The sequence below is a fragment of the Gossypium raimondii genome, chromosome 12 (genome assembly GCF_025698545.1).
Source record: "Gossypium raimondii isolate GPD5lz chromosome 12, ASM2569854v1, whole genome shotgun sequence".
NCBI classification, from domain to species: domain Eukaryota; kingdom Viridiplantae; phylum Streptophyta; class Magnoliopsida; order Malvales; family Malvaceae; genus Gossypium; species Gossypium raimondii.
The window spans coordinates 53856628-53876644 of record NC_068576.1 but is presented as its reverse complement, the minus strand read 5'-3'; the positions used below and the strand labels follow the sequence as shown (position 1 = coordinate 53876644).

The following is a 20017-nucleotide window of genomic DNA, read 5'->3' as shown; positions in this document are numbered from 1 at the left end:
CTTTTTATGAGGATCTAGATAATGATAATTCATCCCAAGTAATTTATTTATCCATCTATTATTTCTCTCCCCTTAATGTTGGGAAATTTATCAAATTAAATAGTAATCACAAATTATGTTATAATTGAATCTCCAATTTATTTAACACATTTAATAATACAAGGAGACACATAACTAATGTATATTCCCAACTTTCTTTGAGTACATATTTTGTGCATTGAGGTGTAACAGCTTGAACATATATCACATATTCTAAAATTCTAAAATTCTAAAATGGGTTGTATTTGATTCCTGACCGAAAGACAATGGTAATGAGGGGTATTTATCAAAACTTATCGGCATGATGCATACAAATGTCGGTTCATATAAAATATCATATCATTATGCCGATTTTACATACATAAATATCAAGATTTGTGATATTTACTCTCACCGACAATTTAATATATAATAATCATTGAAAGCTTGAGAAATGAATTCACAACCATTAGTAAGAATTGTCTCAATTGCATAATTTGAAAGTTTTGTTCTTACACTAATCATTAAACAAGTAATCTCGTAAACTTTGGGTTGCACACCGATAACTCAGATGTGATTACCTTGTGGATGCATCTACCAAAGTCTTAATAGAACATCCACTTATTGGATAAACAAGTCCATATTTCTTTCAAAAATGTTAGAGATTTAATCTCAACTTGAGTTAGCAAGGTTCTAATAATTCATATTCTTTGAGAACAAGCAACACTTAAAAATCTTTAAAATAAAGGATATTCAAGTTCTTTAATAAGCTTCCATGTAAATTCTCAATTTTTGTATCATTATTAATCGGGATGGTCTAATCGATGATGCCAATTAATTAATATATTTGAAGTAATAAACTTCTAGTTTACTATGTACATGATTCAGTAATACTAAGATAAAGTTCTGGTTACTATCTCATGTGATTTATTCATACAAACAAATATAAAAACAAACATCAAATTAATAAGTTTGAAGATAGTTATAAATTTCATCTTTGAAACATCCAAATATAAAACGTTAAACTCAGAAGCCTAAAACCATATGCATTTATTGGGAATGACTCCACCAATCTTCCACCAAATAAAATCATTTAACATATCAAACATTCCTTAAATCGGGAATGACTCCACCAATCGTCTACCTAACCCCACGGAGGATTTGATGCCTGCCTTTAGAGCCTCGTCGCAACATGGTGTCTTTGTCGGGAGGCGTGCACGCCGGCTACCTCCACCCTAGCAGATTGAAGGCTCTTTTGGGTTTGGGCTCCATTTCGGGTCCATTGTACTACCCCAGAGCCCTTTTTGGGCTTTGATCCAATTCACGGATTCTGCTAATAGGCTCGTTTCATGTGTTCAGGATATGGGTCTTGTTCACAAATTCGGTTCATGAATAGGGTTCATAGGCCCAAGTTGTGGATTTTAGCTTATATGTTCGATTCATGTGGTCTAATTGGGTCTGGCTAATCGGTCCATTAATGGCTCAATAGGTCCGGTTTATTGGTCAAACTTAAGCTAATCGCCCACAAAAAACATGCATTTTGGAAGAAACAGAATAAAAACATCAAAAATACGACCGGACAAAACATAACCAGACGCAAGTGCTATAACTTGGGCTTAAAATTTTGTGCAATGAATGGAACATTAATTACACAAATACACAAAGAATTGCAACTTTTATAATGTTTAGTGGGACACAATTATACAAAACATTGGCTAATTAAACAAATGATTACAACATTCATAACATTATGTATAATTACAGAAAACATTGGCTAATTAAACAAACAATTACAAATCTCATAATATTTTATGTAAATATTACCTAAATAAATAATTTAGGAAATATCTTTTTGTAGTATTTTGTCTAACACTTGAGTTTATAGAAATTCTAAAGCCTTTCTCAGAAATTTCCCATTTCCAAAAGCCAATCATGAAATTTGTATATAAATTAGGACGAAAAGACGAGGGATGAGACAAAAGGTGGGGGTGTGTGGTGCAAATAGTGCCAGCTCGTGGGATCCGCATATAGGATGAGCTATTGGCAGGACCAACGGCTGTCTTGGTGCATTTATAATAATAAGTTCGAGGATTCATTCTCTTATTTACTTTCGTCTTAAATAAGAATTCAAACAGACTAATAGTTTAATTCTTCATCCTCATTTGTAAAAATATCAGGCATTTGATGTGTTAGTGGCGCGCTATTTTAGGTGTGACAATGACACCAAAATATTTCAAAGCAAAACGTCATATATCTCCCCGACCGTACCTTTGTTTTGTGTCATATATTTAATTACATGCATTTAATTTTATTATACCAAAATTGAAGCTAAAGTTTATAAATAAACATCAAAACTCAATAGTGTAGAAACATGAAGTAAAAGAAAATTATTGAGAATAAACAAGCTGACAGTTTTAATATTTAACCCTTTTGCTGTTTAAATCAGCTATAAAAAAAAGTAAATCACACAATATAATATATAATATATATAAACACTATATATAAATCCCAACAGCATGCAAAGTCAAATTTTATAAAGAATACCAGCTTCATCCATGACTCAGTAGTCAGTAATCCAGATTCAGGCAATTGAAACCAAAAGGTAAACCATAGAAAGATCACTTAGGGTAACCAGATGGTGGGTAACCAGGTGCTGGATAACCGGCTGGAGGGTACTGAGGAGGAGGATATGCGGCCGGCGGATAACCTTGAGGTGGTGGATAAGGCTGTCCATATGCTGCTGGTGGATAGCCAGCTGCAGGGGGGATTGGTTGATCAAGGCGAGACATATGCTGAACAGGGGGAATGGCCATGGGTTGTGGACCGAACATGCCATCTCGTTTGTCCATTTCAATCTTATGTTGTGTCTGTAATCAAAAATGTTGTTAAGAAATGGTTCAAAATAAGGATATAACAAAAATGTCATTTTGCATGTATTAGAAACTCTTCATACCTGCATACATGCACAGACCCTGCAAAAGGTTAAAATAAACGGGTCGTCAGTGTATTCTGAATGCAAAATTAACTAGAAGATGGATAGGGCAGAATGGAACAGATCACTTTACGTGCAATAAACCATATCAGCCAAACAGTTCAGCAACTGTGCAGCATCTTGAAGCTCATCACTTCCAACAATCATTGCAACTATGGAAAATATGCAGGCAACTTGTTGCAGGCAAAACATGAAACCCTGTATATTAAGTGGCAATATGTTTAATCATTGGCCAAGAACATCAGATGGAATTACAGATACTGATATACATCAATTGTAGAAAGGGTTAGTTTACAATGATGCAGTTGTCACATTTTGTTGTTTGAATGTTGAATTCATCTTGCAGCAGAAACCGGGTTGAAGCCACGGAGTTTCCAAAGCAGAGGAAAACCTGGAAATGACAAACACATTATATGAAAATGATAACAAGATAAGAATGGAAGCTCACTGCAACTGGCACACCAACTTACAAATTATCTTGAAAGAAAACCACACAAAAAGTTATATGCCTATCACAAAAAAGTAGGTTCTTTAGACGATTTTAACATTGCGCTTTATAAAATAATACAATGTCCCTTCCACCCTCTCCTTTCCCAGATTGGACGTGTTTTGTGCCTAAGGATTGTTTTCCCCACAGCTAGATCGTTTACCAAATTCTCGGAATTGGACATGGTTTATCTTTAAAACCCTGTAGGTTTTTTCAATCTCAGTCTCTCTAATATTCCTATAGTTTGTGGGTAGTCTGGAGTAGGGAACCGAGTCTGTGAGCTTATAAATTAAGTTGCAAGTTGAAGAAAAAAGACAGCAATAGAGACCATATAGATAAACTTCCTACCTCAGTGCAAAGGCAAAACTCGGGACATTTACTTTCACCACACCTACCACTGCATGGCATATAACCAGCACAACATGTATACCTACAACGAAAACAAAATGACATGTTTAAACCAAGGTATCACTTCATAAACTTGTAATGACAGAGGGATCAAATGCATCGATCACCTTGACATGTCATTATAAAGAGCTCGTTTCCGGAGCATGTAGGATACACATGGGCCACTGCAGTAAAACAAAAGCAGCAATGTATTTTGGAGACAGAAATTAAAGGTTAGATGTTTCCAAAAAGTTGAGCGAAGGAGACAATTCATCAACATATTGCACAAGACTGCACATATTTACTAGTATAGAGGCTAAAAGAAATGAAGACCCAAGCAAAAAGCGAGTATTTTCAATTTCCACGGTGAAAGTGTAAGTGATAGAATTAAGAAATCAAAACACTAGCAGCAAAATTAGGCATTCTAGGAAAGACATTTTAGCATCCAAATTAAAACAGAAACATAAAAATCACGCAGAGTCAACCAGGTCAATCCAGTCACCACGTCTCGATCTTTAAACCCTAAACCATCACAATATAAAAAAAACAGCGCTTATTGCAGCTAACTAAACCAAAAGAAAAAAAAATCGAAAACACAAAATTCAGCAGAGTCAGAATCAGATCTACAAGACACGCAAAAAAGATTCGGAATTACTTACCACCAAAAAGCCAAGCAGCAATCTGCAAAATTTAAATTAATAAACGATAAATCAAACTTTAAAAACACAAACACACACAAAAACACAGAGAGAAAGAAAGAGACGAAGGAAGAATTACAAGGAGGGTCGCGTTGAATGGTGCTCATGAGATCCGTGTGCCAGAGATTCCGATACTCCTGACGGACCTTCATCTTGTCCAAGTATTCTTGCGACGCCATGATCTCTCAAATCCTAAAACACAACCACAGAAACAGAGAGCGCAGAACAAAAATGGAATGGTAATGGAGAGGAAAAGCTTTTTTTGATGAATGAATTGTTAAGGGTCAATGGCAGGCTTTGGCTTTGGCTTTTTGTTTTTTAGTTTAGATTTATCTTAAATACCAAGTCATTAAGACTAAGAAAGACTTTTGAATTTAAAGGAAAATAATTAATAAAATTTCAATTTTAAATCGAGACGCCCAAGGAAATGGAGAATAAAATAACGTGATTTGCCTTAATTGCTGACCTCGGTTATTCTATTGACGCTGTTAATTTTTGTAATTTAAATTTTACTTTTTTGGTTTAAATTAGTTGAGTCCCGCTATTAAAATTTAGAACGGTTTGAAAAAAGATGTTAGGCCTAAAAAATAAGTTTTGGTAAAAAAATTAGACTCGTTTAAAATATGTGTCAAGCTCGAGTTTAAACATTTAAAGTCCAAATCCAGTCCATTTTTAAATTTATAATATTTTATATTATGTTATTTTTATATATTATGTAATTTAGAACACATTAAAAATAAACCATACAAAATGTATAATACCACTCTAATGTAAATATTAAAATAATATTAAGATGACTATATAAAAACTTTCAATATAAAATTATTAAATATTAAAATAATCTAATATAAATATTTTTAGAATAAAAATTAAAAATAATATGGATGGATTTTGGCAAAATTTTAAACCTATATTTCGAACAAAACGGGTCTAAACAAATATAAAATATATTAATATCATGCTTAGACTGACCCAACCTGTTAACACAATTATTTTAAATCACGTTTAATTACATTAATGCAAATTAAATTAGCAAATATATATATAATTATACATATCTCCAAAAGAAAAAGTATCAAAGTAATGATTATGGTTATTCAAAAAATTCCCCACATTCATGGCTATTGAATTACAAAATGTTTTCTTTATGTTATTTATGTTTAATAAATTTATGAATTTAAATTCTTTTATAATTTTAGGTAAGGATAAGGATGTCATTCTATTGTTATATCAAGTGATGCAATTTATTTAAAACTTAACATTCACAATTAGAGGTATTTTAATGAAAATATTTGGGTTTTTACTTAAATATATATATTTTTAAATTAAATACTTAAATAGGTTGTCAGCTAGATTAATTACCGAAATGGTACGTTTTCTTTAATCGTGCCTATCTAACAGACGCGAATCAATTTTTTATATTAAAATATTTTTTTGTTTAAATAAAATATTAATATTTTTTATTAAAAATATTTAAATATATATACAAGTAAAAATACGGTCAACGGATCAAAATACTGGTAAAAAACAGGTCGCGCCTGTGAAATAGGCACGACTAATCGAACCTGACAGGTAGGCACGAATGGTCTGCCCGCACAGTCCCCCCTCCTGCAACATCTGCTTCTGCATGACCCCCACCCCGCTGCCCCCTCTGCCCGCACAGTACCCCTTCTGTAGCATCTATTGCTGCATGCATGCCCCCTCCCCCGCTCCATCTGCTAACAGCCGTTGCTGCATCATGCTGCTGCTGTGTCTAGTCCCTTCAATGGAAAAAAGTTGCAAATGGGGGATCTTATAAGCATGGTCCCCCAAACCCCATCCACCAAAAGAGAAAAAGAAAAGAGAGAAAGGAGAAGAAGAATAAGAAGAAAGAAAAAAAAAAGGTAATGTATTATTTTAGTAAATTTTGTTTATATTTTAAAGAGTTTAATTAAAATATTGTGATTTTTTTTGTTATTAATTATTAATTATAAATTATTTATGTTCAGTGTTTATAGTTTTGGATTAATATTTTGTATGAATGTAATTTTTTTCTTTTTATAATTATTTTAAAATTAATTTGTTAGTAATTTAGGATTGTAATTATTTTAAAATTAATTTATTAGTAATTTAGGATTAAGTTATAAATTGTTGTGTTTAGTTTAGTATTTAGTGAGTTTAACATATAAGTTTATAAAAAATAAAAATCATTTCATTTTGAAAATGAATTTGAACAAATGATGTTTAAGCTCATTTAATTTTTTAAGTTGTTGTTAAATATTGGTATGTTAATAGTTGTTGTTAACTCAGTTATTTATTTTTATATTAACTCGGGTATCAATTTGTCTAAGTTTAATCATAATCGACTCTTTTCATAAATTTATATACTTCAAATTTTTTATAAAAAAATGATTGTAGAAATATTGAAGAATATAAATCAATTATTAACGTACCAATACTTAACAACAACTTAAAAAATTAAAAATTGATAATAATACATTAATAGTATCAATTAAAAGCGTTTCCCAAAACTCATAATTAAGATTCTTATTTTGAGCAATGGGAGTAAAGTTTTGCGTGTGTGGAAAAATAAGAGATATGGATATTTTATCTACAATAACAAATAGGATATGAATCTTGAATTCCATTTAATGCACTTTTATGGTTGACCATAAGTATGAATTAAGATATTGACAAATGTTTTTATTAAAATTATTTAAAATCTTAATTAAAAAATTTAACACTCACAAATATCAAAGTTCAAAGTTAAATGCATGTACATGAATTTATTTTATACATGAACATATTGTTGGCATAAGTAATTAAGTAGCAGTGGGCCCCACCATTTGCGCCTAGTTAGGCACAACTAGTCGTCCCTGCCAGATAGGTTCAATCTGTATTTCGTATCTATACCTGGGTTATATATTGATCCCGGAAAAAAATTAATAATATTTTATTAAACAAGAAAAAAATAAAATATTTTAATATAAAAATTTGACTCGCACCTGTCAGATAGGCACGAATAAAGAAAACGTACCATTTCGATAATTAATCTAACTGACAACCTATTTAAGTATTTAATTTTTTTAAAAGATATCTGGGTAAAAAAACCCTAAATGTTTCATTTCACCAAAAACATGATAAATATTTCAATTTGAATTTTTAATAAATATTAAAATAATTAAATAAATAACATTGAGACTACAAATTGTCGTTTAAAATATAGACGGCCCTAAAGTCTTACATCATTTATTCAACTATATATCCCTCCAAAGTTTTCCTCCTTTTGGTTGTCTTCCTCGAATTTTCTTCGCGCAAGAAAATAATAAAAAATTAGTAGCATTAAAACTCATGAAGAATTTCCTACTCTTTCGATAGAAGCTCCTAGTACTTTTCACGATTTTATTTTGTGTTTACATAGTAGAAACTTCTCATGGATGCCTAGCATTTTCAACCATTAATGTCTTATATGCTATAAGGCATATGTTTGAGTCCAACTATGCGTAACGTATATAATTCGTTTTGTTAAACTGTAATTATTACTTATATCATGGACATATGACAATCATTTTGTTGGACTGTAATTATTGCCCACACCATGAGTGTATAATAGTTCATATTTGAACATCAATTTATTTGGAGTAACATTTATTGAAGATTTGATTGGATCAAGTAATCAGACCCTTTTAATAAGGAGGTTGGCTTCAAATCTATCTATACTATTAATAAAATCTATGATTAAGTTGATGTCACGAGTGATATTGGCACCAATTCGGTTAGGAAATTATAAAAATATGAGATTTCCTAATTAAAATAAATTATATTATTTGATGGTACTTTAACATTTTAAATTAAAAAAACAATAATAATATGCATATTGTGATATTTGAACCCATGCAAATTACATTGTAAAAATTTAAAATTTACCGCTCACTAAAGCTTCATTTTGATCTTTTTTATACATTTTAATTTTATTATACACACTTTATTACCCCCGTTAATTGCATATTTGTATCTATACTATTATTTAAGTTTTTACTAAGTTGGTGTCACCCTCAACCGAGTCACCAACTCGGTCAGAAATTTATGAAAATGTCCTTCCATAATCTAAACTATTATTTTAAGTGTTATATTAAGTTTGTGGCACCATCAACTGAGTCACCAGCTCAATCAATAAATTATGGAAATGTTCTTTCATAATTAAAAAAAGTATTATTCGAGGTAATTTTAGTTTTTCATTTAAAAATTTTAAAATAGGCGTATGATGAGATTTGAACCCACACTAATTAAATTATTAAAAATTAAATTTACCACTTAATCAAAACTTCATTTTAATATATTTTATACATTTTATTATAATATGCAAAATTTATTATCTCCATTAGTTGTGTGTGTATATACTTACTATTTATTAAACATTTTAATGAGTTGGTGTCACCACTAGCGAGTTTCAACTTAGCTAGGAAATTAAAATATATATACTGCAAAGTAAGTTATACGCTAAGATTTGAACTAATGACACCGTGTATATAAAACTTTTCATTTACCATTTAAACTAAGTCAATTTTAAGTTTTATTGAAACTTTTATATCTATATTGGCATAATGGTTTTTTAGTCAGTCAATTTTACAAAAAAAATTAACTCTTCATTTAATTTTTTCGCTTTTTTTAGCCTTTAAACTTGTATTGTTTGTCAAATTACCCCTAAATGAATGGAAAAGTTAAGAATTGTTAACTTTGATGATGTGGCATATATGTGGATTTCCATGTGGCAATTAATTGATTTTTTACAATTTTAAAAAATTGTAAAAATTCTTTCTAAAAAATAAAAAAAATAGTTAAAAGATTATCAAAGATATAATTTTTTTAATATTTTAAAGTTTTTAAAAAATAACTAATTGCTAATGCGACAAGCCACGTGTGTGTCATGTCAGCAAAGTTAACAAAAATTAACTTCCTCATCCATTTTGGGGTGATTTGACAAGCAATGCAAGTTCAATGGCAAAAAGAGTCAAAAATTTAAATGAATGGCTAAAATGACTTTTTTTTGTTTGTAAAGTTTGAGTGCCAAATAAATCATTATGCCATGTACATTTGTGTTCTAAATTTTTATATATTTGTATCTATACTATTTATTAAGCCTTTTATTGAGTTAGTTTCACTTAGTTTCACCCATCATTCGGGTTCCAACTCAATTAGAGAATTACCAAAAAAATTTATTTGCAAAGTAAGTTATATGATTATCTTGGGTGCTTTCGTTTTTTTTATAAAATTAATAAAAAATTTTGATAATGAGATTTGGACAAGGAATATAAACTTTTTATTTATCATTTAAACTAAAACAATTTTAGTTTTCATTTGAAACTTTATAAGAATATCTACGTTCTAAATTTTTATATATTTGTGTATATATGAATAATATTGTTGATTGAGTTAGTGTCACAAGTCAACAGGCATCAACTCGATTAAGAAATAAAAAACATTTAATATTTTAAGTAAATTATATTATTCAAGAGTATTTTAGACATACATTTGTGTTTTAAATAATTTCAAACGCGTATGTGATAAAGTTTCTAGTTATATTTAAGTTCGTAATAAGTTGCTATCACGAATTTATCATACATCAATTTGGTTAGGAAGATTATAGAAATATCCTTCCACAATTAAAATAAATTATATTATTTGAAGGCACTTTAATCTTTTTATTTAACAAAACCAGCAAATATTAAAAATGAATATGATGAGATTTGAACCTACACCAATTGAATTAATAATATCTAATATTTACCATCGACTAAATTTTTAAAATTTTTATACATTTTAAATTTAATATGCACAATTTATTAATTTCATATTTATATTTTAAATTCGTGATTTATATAATAGGATTTATAGGGTATTTGAATTCGGATACCTTTAATTTATCTTTCACATCTATATATTATCATAGGTTTTATAAAGAATAACTGAATTCTTTCAAAAGTATCATGATTTAAAATTTAGAATGATTTCGTTGTTATTTTAACCTTGTATTGAGAATTAACCTCTAAATTTTAACCCTCCAACTTTATAAAAAATTATTTTAGCTTTCTAATTATTTTTTCATTTTTTTTTACTTTGTATTGTTTATCAAATCACCTAAAAATGAATAGAAAGGTTAACGTGTTAACTTTGTTACCGGACATACACGTGGATTGCCATGTTAGTGTCGAGTTGACTTGTGCCATCAACTCAATCACACACTTAAATAATAGTATATATATAAATAATGTACGCGTAACAATTTGTGTAATAAAATTGAAAAATATAAAAATATTATATTATAACTTCAGTTGAAGTGTTAAAGAAAATATTTTTTAAATGTTGATAGCATGGTTCAAATCTCGACATTTGTAATTTTTTAAACAAGAAAAGGAGAAAATACCCTCATAATAGTATAATTTATTTAAAGTATGTAAAATCATTTTAATATTTTATTAATCGAGTTGGTGTTGAGTTGATGTGACATCATCTTAATCACACTTAAATAATAATAAGTATAGATATACAAATAATGTGAATGGGCAATTTATGTAATAAATTTGAAACGTATAAAAATATTAAATAAAAAATTTGTAAACATAGGTTGAAGTGATAAAAAATATTTAAAAGATGTTGATGGCATGAGTTGAAATCTCTAGATGTCTAGTTTTTGATGTTGATGTAATAATATTTGATGTCTTTGATTTGTATGGGGTGGTAGTTAAAGTTATTGTCACTTTACACTTAAAGGTCATTAAATTTATTAGTAACTTTATATTTTAGTCACTTAATTTTAAAAGTTACAAAATGATCACTAAACTATTTAAAAATTTCATTCAAGTCATTGAATTATTTGAAAATTTTTATTTAAGTCACGGGGTTGTTAAGTTCTTTTTTTTTTCTTTTTTTTTTCTTGTAAAAGTTTAGGTAGTGAGCTCCAAGGATCATTCGACAACTAGTACCCATCGACGAGTAAAAGAACAAATTTTATATCCAAATCAATCTGATAGTTATGGTTGGAGATCGAAGAAGAAAGCTGTTGGATTTTGGTTCGCTGATTCGTGACGCTCAAAGTTGTTTCATGAAAAAAATAAAGTGTAAAAGAGAAAAGAAAGAAAATCTTTCGATTGGAGCAAGCGGTATGAACAAAAAATGTCATACAACAACGATTTTAACAATCCAGTGACTTAAATGACAACATTTGAATAATTCAATAATCATTTTATAACTTTTTGAAGTTGAGTGATCAAAATATAAACTTACTGATACTTCAGTAACATTGATGGTAATTTTTCCTTAAAATATTTGTCTTCGAACTTTTGATAACCTGATTATCATCAAACGGATTATTTTGGAGGCAGGGAGCTATTTTCTGCCTTAGACGACATGGTTTGGGCCTTGGGGCATTCGGCAAGGGTACACCTTGAGTCTCCTTTTGCCAGAAACATAGCTTCAACTTGGGCCACATTTACGTCTAGTTTCCCAACATGTTCGAATAAAGGGTTCGTTCGTATACTAGATTAACGTCTCAAAATTCTACACATACATATATTCCATCTCCAGTCCCACATATAAATGCTGTTGTTCGAAGGGCGAGACCCGAGACCCTTTGTCTTGTTCTTCCATGGAATAATGTCGAAGACGTTAATGAACAAACTCAGTGCCTGAGCCTTGTCACCTTATGCATTCTGGCCGTTTCTTGGCCGAACAGAAAAATAAGTAAAACCAACCCAAAACTTTCCTTTATTTTTCCTCTTTGCTCTGTTTTTGGTTTCTACAGTAAAGAAATGGTTTCCACTGATACCATTGATTATCACTCATTGTTTGATCTTCCTTCCTTTCCTCTCAACGATTCTTCATTAGATTATAATAATCTTCAAGCTTTATTGAACAATAAACAAACCCCAGAAGAAAACCCAGTTGTTGATCATCAACCCACTTGTCAAAACCAATTACTTGGAACCCAGTTCCAGTCTTGTTTGTCATTTGGTCCGAATTTAGAACAGGGGTATGAAGAAAGTTGCAACAACTTGAATGGCTTTGAACTTAAAAATGAAGAATGTCAGTACTTGCGAAGAAACTTTTCATTTCAACCTTGTTTCGATCCTCTCATGGCGTCAGAGAATTTTCAAGGCCAAGCTTTGAGCATGCCCCAAAACACCTGCAATGGAGATTTAGAGGTTTGTTACTTTGTTTTGTCCCCTGTTTCTTGCTCTGTTTTTTTTTTCCTAATGGGGATCAATTCTTGTTTTGTTCCTTTGGCTTTAGAATATGAACCAAAAGTCATATGAGGAAGCACAAACACCCTTTAAAGTAGGACGTTACAACCCAGAAGAGAGACAAGAAAGGATTTCCAAGTACAGAGCAAAGCGCAATCAAAGGAACTTCAACAAAACAATTAAGGTTTTGATTTATTTAGAGACCACATTAATTGGATCCATTGTGTTTTAAAAAACCTTCTAAACATGGTTTGGTTTTATGTTTGATGTTAAAGTATGCATGCCGCAAAACACTAGCCGACAGCCGTCCTCGTATACGTGGCAGATTCGCACGCAACGATGAAGCTATTGAGATTCCCAAAGCTGCATGTTCAACCAGAGATGAAGAGGAAGATGATTTATGGGTACTTTTAATACACCATTAAAACGATTTTTACTTAATATATTTTGGATACTAAAAGTGCATGTAAAATGTAAATATCTCTTTTTTTTATTGCTTCATTTTGCAGGTATTGCATGAGGTTGAAGATGATGAAACACTAGCAAGAGGAGATTTTATGAACAGTTTCTGTCAAAATCAATTTCAATACCACCATGGCTACTTCTGATGGTGTGGGAAAAAACCTTAGTGTAGTTTTTTTAGCCGTCTAGTATCTTTAGGAAAATCGCCATGGCTGCCTTTTTAGAGTAAGAAATAATTGTAATTTCTAATTAGTGTGAATAACTGCAGCCATTATATTGAGAGTTTGAAATACTTTTACATATCATCAAAAGCATTTTCATCCCCAATACTCGAAATTAATATCTTAAAAACTTAATAATTCATGTTTAATATTATTATATGATAACATATTTTATGTGAAGTGCCCATAACCAATAACACTTTGAAAGGTTTGAATAATATATGTGTATATTTAATGATCATGTCTAGCATCTTCACTTGTTGGATTGGATCCATTACTTTAAAAAAATTGGAAGATAAAAAAAAAAAAGGGGGTCAAACATATGTTGGTGGTTGAAAATCTGTTTAATTAATGAACTTGTTCAAGTAAATTGTGTTAGAATTTAAAACCAGAATATTGAACATGTTGATCAAAAGTCTCAAATTCCATGTGTTCCTCTGGTTTAAAGGTGCATTTTTTTAGGGCTTATTATGGAACATTTTATAACAACTTGAAGAGAACTTGATTAATCTTTACCAATTCCTATCAAAATCAATACAGAAACTGTTCTGCAACTTGCAAACTTTACTTGTTTTTTCTCTTTTTTAATATAAAAAGAATTACCAGTGATCGGTTACCAAAAAAGGGTAATCTTCATTGGAATATGTCACTTGCCAGTAGGTTTTTTTAGGAGGGTTTATGCTACATTTTTTGTCTACAGGTTTGGTTAAAGAGAAATGGTATCTTCCTTTTTCTATGTATTTTTATGCCCTTCAATGTTCATCACAGAATGTTGAATTGTTCACACAAACAAAAAGGGTTGTTTACCAACATAAAAATTCCCTTATATAAATCCATAACAGTATAGGATAGAAGAAGAAATTCCAGACGTGAAACTTCGAATTTTAAATCCACTGGATGTTATATCTTTGAGGTGCTAACATGAATGAAGATTCGAGCACATCACAAAATAAGTAAAAGTACTATGATGGTCCTTATATTATGGGTTGGATTTTGTTTTTGTCGCCTTTTATTAAAAAAGGCTAGACCAAAAAGTAAACTGATATTTTTGTTAAAAATATCATTCATTTTTATCGTTAAAAAATAGTTCTTATATGTCAATATGAGGTACATGTGTCATGCCACGTGTAACTATTTGATTATTCCGTTAATTACTCTAATTTTTAATAATAGAAATAGTTAAGAATTTTAACAGAAATAATCAATTTATTTTTTAATCCAATGAACATAAACTAATTTACCCATTTTTTTAGTAAAGAAGGTGAAATACAATCCAATGGCTAAAACAGGAAAGGAAACAAAGTAATTAAGAAGGAAAAAGAAAGGCAAATATATTTTCCTGAATAGAAAAAAAACAGAACCTAAAAATATCTTCCAATGAAAGAACAGTCAAAGCAATTTCCAAGTCCAAGGGTAGAGGATTAGTTTATATTATCACATGCTTTTAACTCTATTTAGTGTAGTCAAATCCAGGGTCTATAATGATTTAGCCTATGGAAAAGCCTTTGATGATTGAAATTCAAGGCTGTAAATGATATTTATAGTTCAAGAACTTTAACCTAATGCTTATAGTTATATCTGGAATTTATACCTCTGCATTTTATATTTTGAAAAATGGGAATTCAAAGAGAATTAGACTGGTTGGCAATGGCAGCTTGCAGCTCCTTGTATCAGAAGCTAGAAATTAAACTATAATCTTCTTATTTTTAAAGTCATCAAAAGGGCAATGGCTTTTTTTTTCTTAGAACTTCAATGAAGGTTCTTCCATAGCGCTGCTAATTCGATAAAAATAAGGGTAAATTACACTAGTAATCATCCAATTATCAGTAAATTTCTTTTTTGGTCCGGTGGCAATTTTTAAAATTGGCATAATAGTAATTTTAACTCTCAACATTTATATACTGTGTCAATTTAACTTTGATTCTAAAAATATCTAACCTTAAATATTTACACATGGTGTAATTAGGTATTCTTTATAGTTTTGCTTTCTTTGTGAAAGAAGTACTGGAAAAAGGTAAAGAATACAGAGAAGAAATGAATCTAAAATAGATGAGAAAGTAATTCTTTGAAATATTGTCAAAATGAAATTTTACATGATTTTTCATTTTCTGCTGAGCTACATATATACTTATACTAATACATTGTATGTTAGCAACCAAAACAAACTAACTCTTTGTGACCCTTTCCCTAAAAAACTAAAAGATAAATTTATCAATTAAATTTGATTGAAAATGTACAAAAATATGAAACACCCCAAAATCCAATATAATAATTTTCATCTTTTCTCATTCTTTTAAAATTAACCCTTAATGTCACCAAGAAAAGCAAAATTGCAAAAAAATACAACATTTCACCATGTGTAAATGTTTAGGGTTAATTTTAAAAAATCAAGATTAAATTGATATCATTTATAAATGTTGAGGATTAATGTTGCTATCATACCGATTTTAAAAGTTACCACCATTAACCTGTCGGTGATCAAAGAAGACCAAATTGATAATTAGGTGACCATTTTATAACTTTTCATAGTTGGGTGAGAAAAAAAATTATTAATAGGTTGACTGACCATTTTATACCTTTCTATAATTAGGTGATAAAAAAGAGATTTATTAATAGTTTAGTAATTCCTAGTGTAATTTACCCTTAAAAATAAAGCTGAAGATCTCTACTTTCCTGTAAACGTACATTGAGTTATTACTGACTTTTAATACCCTTGAAGATCTTTAGTTTCACCTGCTCAACTAGAGAACGACAAGCATTTAGGATTTATGATCAAACATTTTCTTGCAGGAATGAATGAGAGACCAGATAGACCACCCACATTAATGGGGGGAGAAAAACACCAAAAAAAAAAATCATAATAATATATATTTTATATATATGGAGAGAGGCACTAAAAAGGAGAAGATTCCATGCACACTTTGACCAACTCAATATTGGAAAAAAAGATTCTTAAAAGCCACTTCTTCAATATCATATCATTGCATTGCAGGCTATAGTTATTTAGATGATTGGTTTGTAGACTTATTAGAAACTTTACACACAAAAAAAGAACTTCTTTCTTTTGGGATGCCGAGAATAGAATCAAACGGCCTTAAATATGCAGAAAAGGGCTTTTGTTGGCTACAACTATTAAATATATTAGCATACATAAGTATGCACATGGATGGGATATGATTGGTTGAATGGACCAACCCTTTTCATTTTACTTTACAAGATCTCATGCCTGTGATAATGAAAGTAACTTTGGGTAAACAACATAAATATGCAGAAAAATAAAATAAGGGTAAACTACCTTAGTCAACCAACTGTTAGTATTTTTTTTTTGATTATTTAATTATGAAAAATTACATAATTGACATCCAATTATTCGATTTTTCTTTTTCGATCATTAGCCAAAGGAAAATGAGTTGGTAGGTTTTAAAATATTGGCATAATAGCAACTTTATCCCTCAACATTTATGCATTGTCTAATTTGATCCCTTTTTCGGTTTTGTTTTTCTTTGAAACAATTTTTAGAATCAATACTAAATTGACACAATGTATAAATGTTGAGGATTAAATTTGTTATTATATCAATTTTAAAAGCTATCACATTAGAAATAGTCTTTTAACTACAAGTGACAAAAAAAGACAGAATTGAATAGTTGAGTGACTAAAACAAAAAACTTACCGATAGTTAGGACTACCAGTGTAGTTTATATAAAAAAGTAAAGATATTAAAGGCTTAAACCAAAACTACCTGCCATTGTTGCTGTAATTAGTATGGAACTCAAACAATGGCATCTTTGGGTGATTTCTCCCCACTTTACTGCCTATTAAAGTGTTTAAACAGTACTGTTACAGTCTCTTGATGTCTCCCCTACAAATGGAAGATGTTGGCTCTTGGGTGATGGTTTTTTTAATCATTTGTTTTATAATATTACTTCCCTTTTTTACCTTGACTGAAGTGATGTTTATTTCCTGCTTTTTCTTTGCTATATAGAATCAGAACCCTACTTTACCACTTTGCTTTGTCTTGTGTATTCCTTTTGTTGGGTGATGTGTTATAATGCTACCTAGTCCTGGTTGCTTAATAAACTCAATAATTTTTCAAGAAAATGAAGAGGGAAATTTCTCAGATTTGCCTTTTTCATGACTTGATGATGAAGAAAGTTTTTTCTAATGAAAATATACTCATATTAAACGTATACTCGTACACAAGATTCGCTTTCGCTTTGGTTTGCTTTTCTATGACTAAAACAGCAAATAGAAGGTAAGGAGAGAGATTCATGCTACAAGGGGGATGTCGCTAAAAAAGTAGTCAAATGCTAGAGAGACCCTAGCTAGGTATTGGTAATGGTTGGGAAGTGAAACTAATAGTATATTGCAGAGTGGAAGAATCCCATAAATTCTCTTTTATATATGTCAAAAGATTCAAAAGTGGTGTTGGTGAGGGTGGGGTCTCTTACCAACTTCCATTTTCATGTCTCACTACAAACCTTTCCTGCTATCAATTTGAGCTGTGAACCAAACACAACTGCTGATTTGCTTTGGGATGTAAAGTTTCTTTGTTAAAACTTGCTATTCGCCATTGTCTTGCATGTTGTTCAATGCCAATACTGTATATCATTCACCACTAGGAAATATCGCCGTCAACTATTTCAAACAAAAGTCCTTTCATTCTAAAACAAGAGCAGCCTTCTCCGTATACAGCAATACGACTACTTGTTACAAACTATAACTATCTTTGAAAGTCGTCTCCTTTCGTTAGAATTGTTTGCTTTAGAATTGAAAGGGTTTGTTTTTTGTGTACTCATTAAAGCCAATTTTCTATTTATATGTTACGGTTTCATGATTTGGTATACTAAGATTAAGTAGTTCTTCATACAGGTTAACATGTATAGGGTCAACACCTGTTTCTTGGAATATGGAGGTTTGCCTGCATGGTGATGCGAACCCATGCAAGCGAACTGCATATCAACGACCTATACATGCTGGCGTGGTTGTGGGTTAGTATGGAAACTGTGCTGGTCTAAGAATTGAGTAGAGGTAAATACCATAACAGTTTTAATCACACATAAATATATGTAAAAAAGATCATTTTAACAATAAAAATGTCATAGTAGCAAAAAAAAAAAAACTTTTGAAAGGCTTTGGTTATTTGTATAAATTAAAATACAAATTATCATAAATAGGGTACATGAAATATATGATTTAATATTCAATTCCATACATAAACTTTAATTTTATGCAATGTGGTACATTAATATTAAATTTAATTTAATTTTACAAATCATTAACACTATACTCGATATAGTATATCATTTTAGGTTTACTTTTATTTACCTAACATGAAAATTATTGAATTTGTTTATTTTAAATATTTATAAGTGAATCAAAATAAAAGTTAAATGTATAATTGAAATAAATTAAAATTAGCATATGATATTACACGATAAATCTAAGTTAATGTGTAAAATTGATATTTACCTCTATAATTAACATTGATTGTATCCAAAAGTATTATTTGATTAATATGATTTTTTTTTGCAATGTTGAGTTAAACTGAGTCCCTTTTGTATTATATTTTATGTGATTAAAATATTATATTTGTGCAAAACATTACATGTCAATGACTTATTTAATATGGATATTAACACGTTGATATACTTATGTTGTGTTCTTGCTATTTTTATATTGCGTATAATTATTTTTTATGTACTCAATTACATTTCGTATAAATTTATCATAATGACATGTTAAATCTAAATAAATTTACTTAAATGTTGATATTATATTTTTATTTATTAATATTATTCTAAATATTGTTTAAAGTCTTAATCCAATTTCCTCAAGCATAGCAAAGGGTATATTTTAGTTTTGTATAAAAACAATCACACACTACACCGGCTTTTAGCGGCATTTTTAGTGGCGTTTGAAAAAAAACGCCGCTAAAAAGAGAGCATTAGAAGCGCTTTACATAAAACGCCGCTAAAGATCGAGCATTAGCGACGCTTTCTTGAAAGCACCGCTCAAAATGAGCATTAGCGGCACTTTTGCAAAAAACCTAAGCCCAACGGCACCGTTTTTTAACCTTTCGGGGCTTTAGCGGCGTTTTTGAAAAAGCGCTGCAAAAATATTTTATCTGCCTATTTACTATTTAATTTGTTTATTTATATTAATTACAATTCAAATTATTTTTAATTGAATATTTGTTAAAAATATATAATTTTGAAATAACGAGACGTAGAAATAATTTCAAATAAAAAACATAGAAAAATATTTGTTAAAAATGGAAAAATTAAAATACTATTATATTTAAAATAATTTTAAATTTTTTGAGTACATGACTAATTGATTTTTAATTTATACATTAAATAATTTCATATATAATTGTAAAAGATACGATAGTATTAATTTTAAAATATTTAATTAAATATCATTATAGTTTAGGGTTTAATATATATGGTTCAGGTATATGGTTAATTTTAAAATATTTAATTAATTATCATTATAGTTTAGGGTTTAATATATGGTTAAGGGTTAAGGGT

The 20017-nt window shown here is 29.7% G+C and overlaps 2 protein-coding genes across 2 annotated transcripts; one reads left to right on the top strand and one right to left on the bottom strand.

The window, feature by feature from the left end:
• Positions 1–2405: 2405 nt before the first annotated feature.
• Positions 2406–4907, bottom strand: LOC105765243 (uncharacterized). Its single transcript, XM_012584245.2, has 8 exons — positions 4662–4907; positions 4544–4565; positions 4013–4069; positions 3846–3927; positions 3306–3401; positions 3084–3208; positions 2972–2990; positions 2406–2885 (listed from the first exon to the last, which is right to left on the bottom strand). The coding sequence occupies exons 1-8, from the start codon at positions 4759–4761 to the stop codon at positions 2637–2639; spliced, it is 750 nt and encodes a 249-aa protein (XP_012439699.1). The 5' UTR covers positions 4762–4907; the 3' UTR covers positions 2406–2636.
• A 7271-nt stretch (positions 4908–12178) lies between these two features.
• Positions 12179–13574, top strand: LOC105765241 (uncharacterized). The gene is made up of 4 exons (XM_012584243.2): positions 12179–12762; positions 12851–12985; positions 13077–13205; positions 13311–13574. Exons 1-4 carry the CDS (start codon positions 12370–12372, stop codon positions 13407–13409), a joined length of 756 nt encoding a protein of 251 aa, XP_012439697.1. The 5' UTR covers positions 12179–12369; the 3' UTR covers positions 13410–13574.
• The last annotated feature ends 6443 nt before the right edge of the window (positions 13575–20017 follow it).

What these genes read in the sequence shown, in the direction of transcription:
- LOC105765241 (XM_012584243.2), top strand. Translation starts at nt 12,370, where the DNA reads ATGGTTTCCACTGATACCATTGATTATCACTCATTGTTTGATCTTCCT. An exon ending in ACTTCAACAAAACAATTAAG is followed by an intron (nt 12,986 to 13,076) that starts GTTTTGATTTAT and finishes TTGATGTTAAAG; the next exon opens with TATGCATGCCGCAAAACACT. An exon ending in AAGAGGAAGATGATTTATGG is followed by an intron (nt 13,206 to 13,310) that starts GTACTTTTAATA and finishes TTCATTTTGCAG; the next exon opens with GTATTGCATGAGGTTGAAGA.
- LOC105765243 (XM_012584245.2), bottom strand. Translation starts at nt 4,761, where the DNA reads ATGGCGTCGCAAGAATACTTGGACAAGATGAAGGTCCGTCAGGAGTAT. An exon ending in TGCTGCTTGGCTTTTTGGTG is followed by an intron (nt 4,070 to 4,543) that starts GTAAGTAATTCC and finishes GTTTTACTGCAG; the next exon opens with TGGCCCATGTGTATCCTACA. An exon ending in CTTTATAATGACATGTCAAG is followed by an intron (nt 3,928 to 4,012) that starts GTGATCGATGCA and finishes TTTTCGTTGTAG; the next exon opens with GTATACATGTTGTGCTGGTT.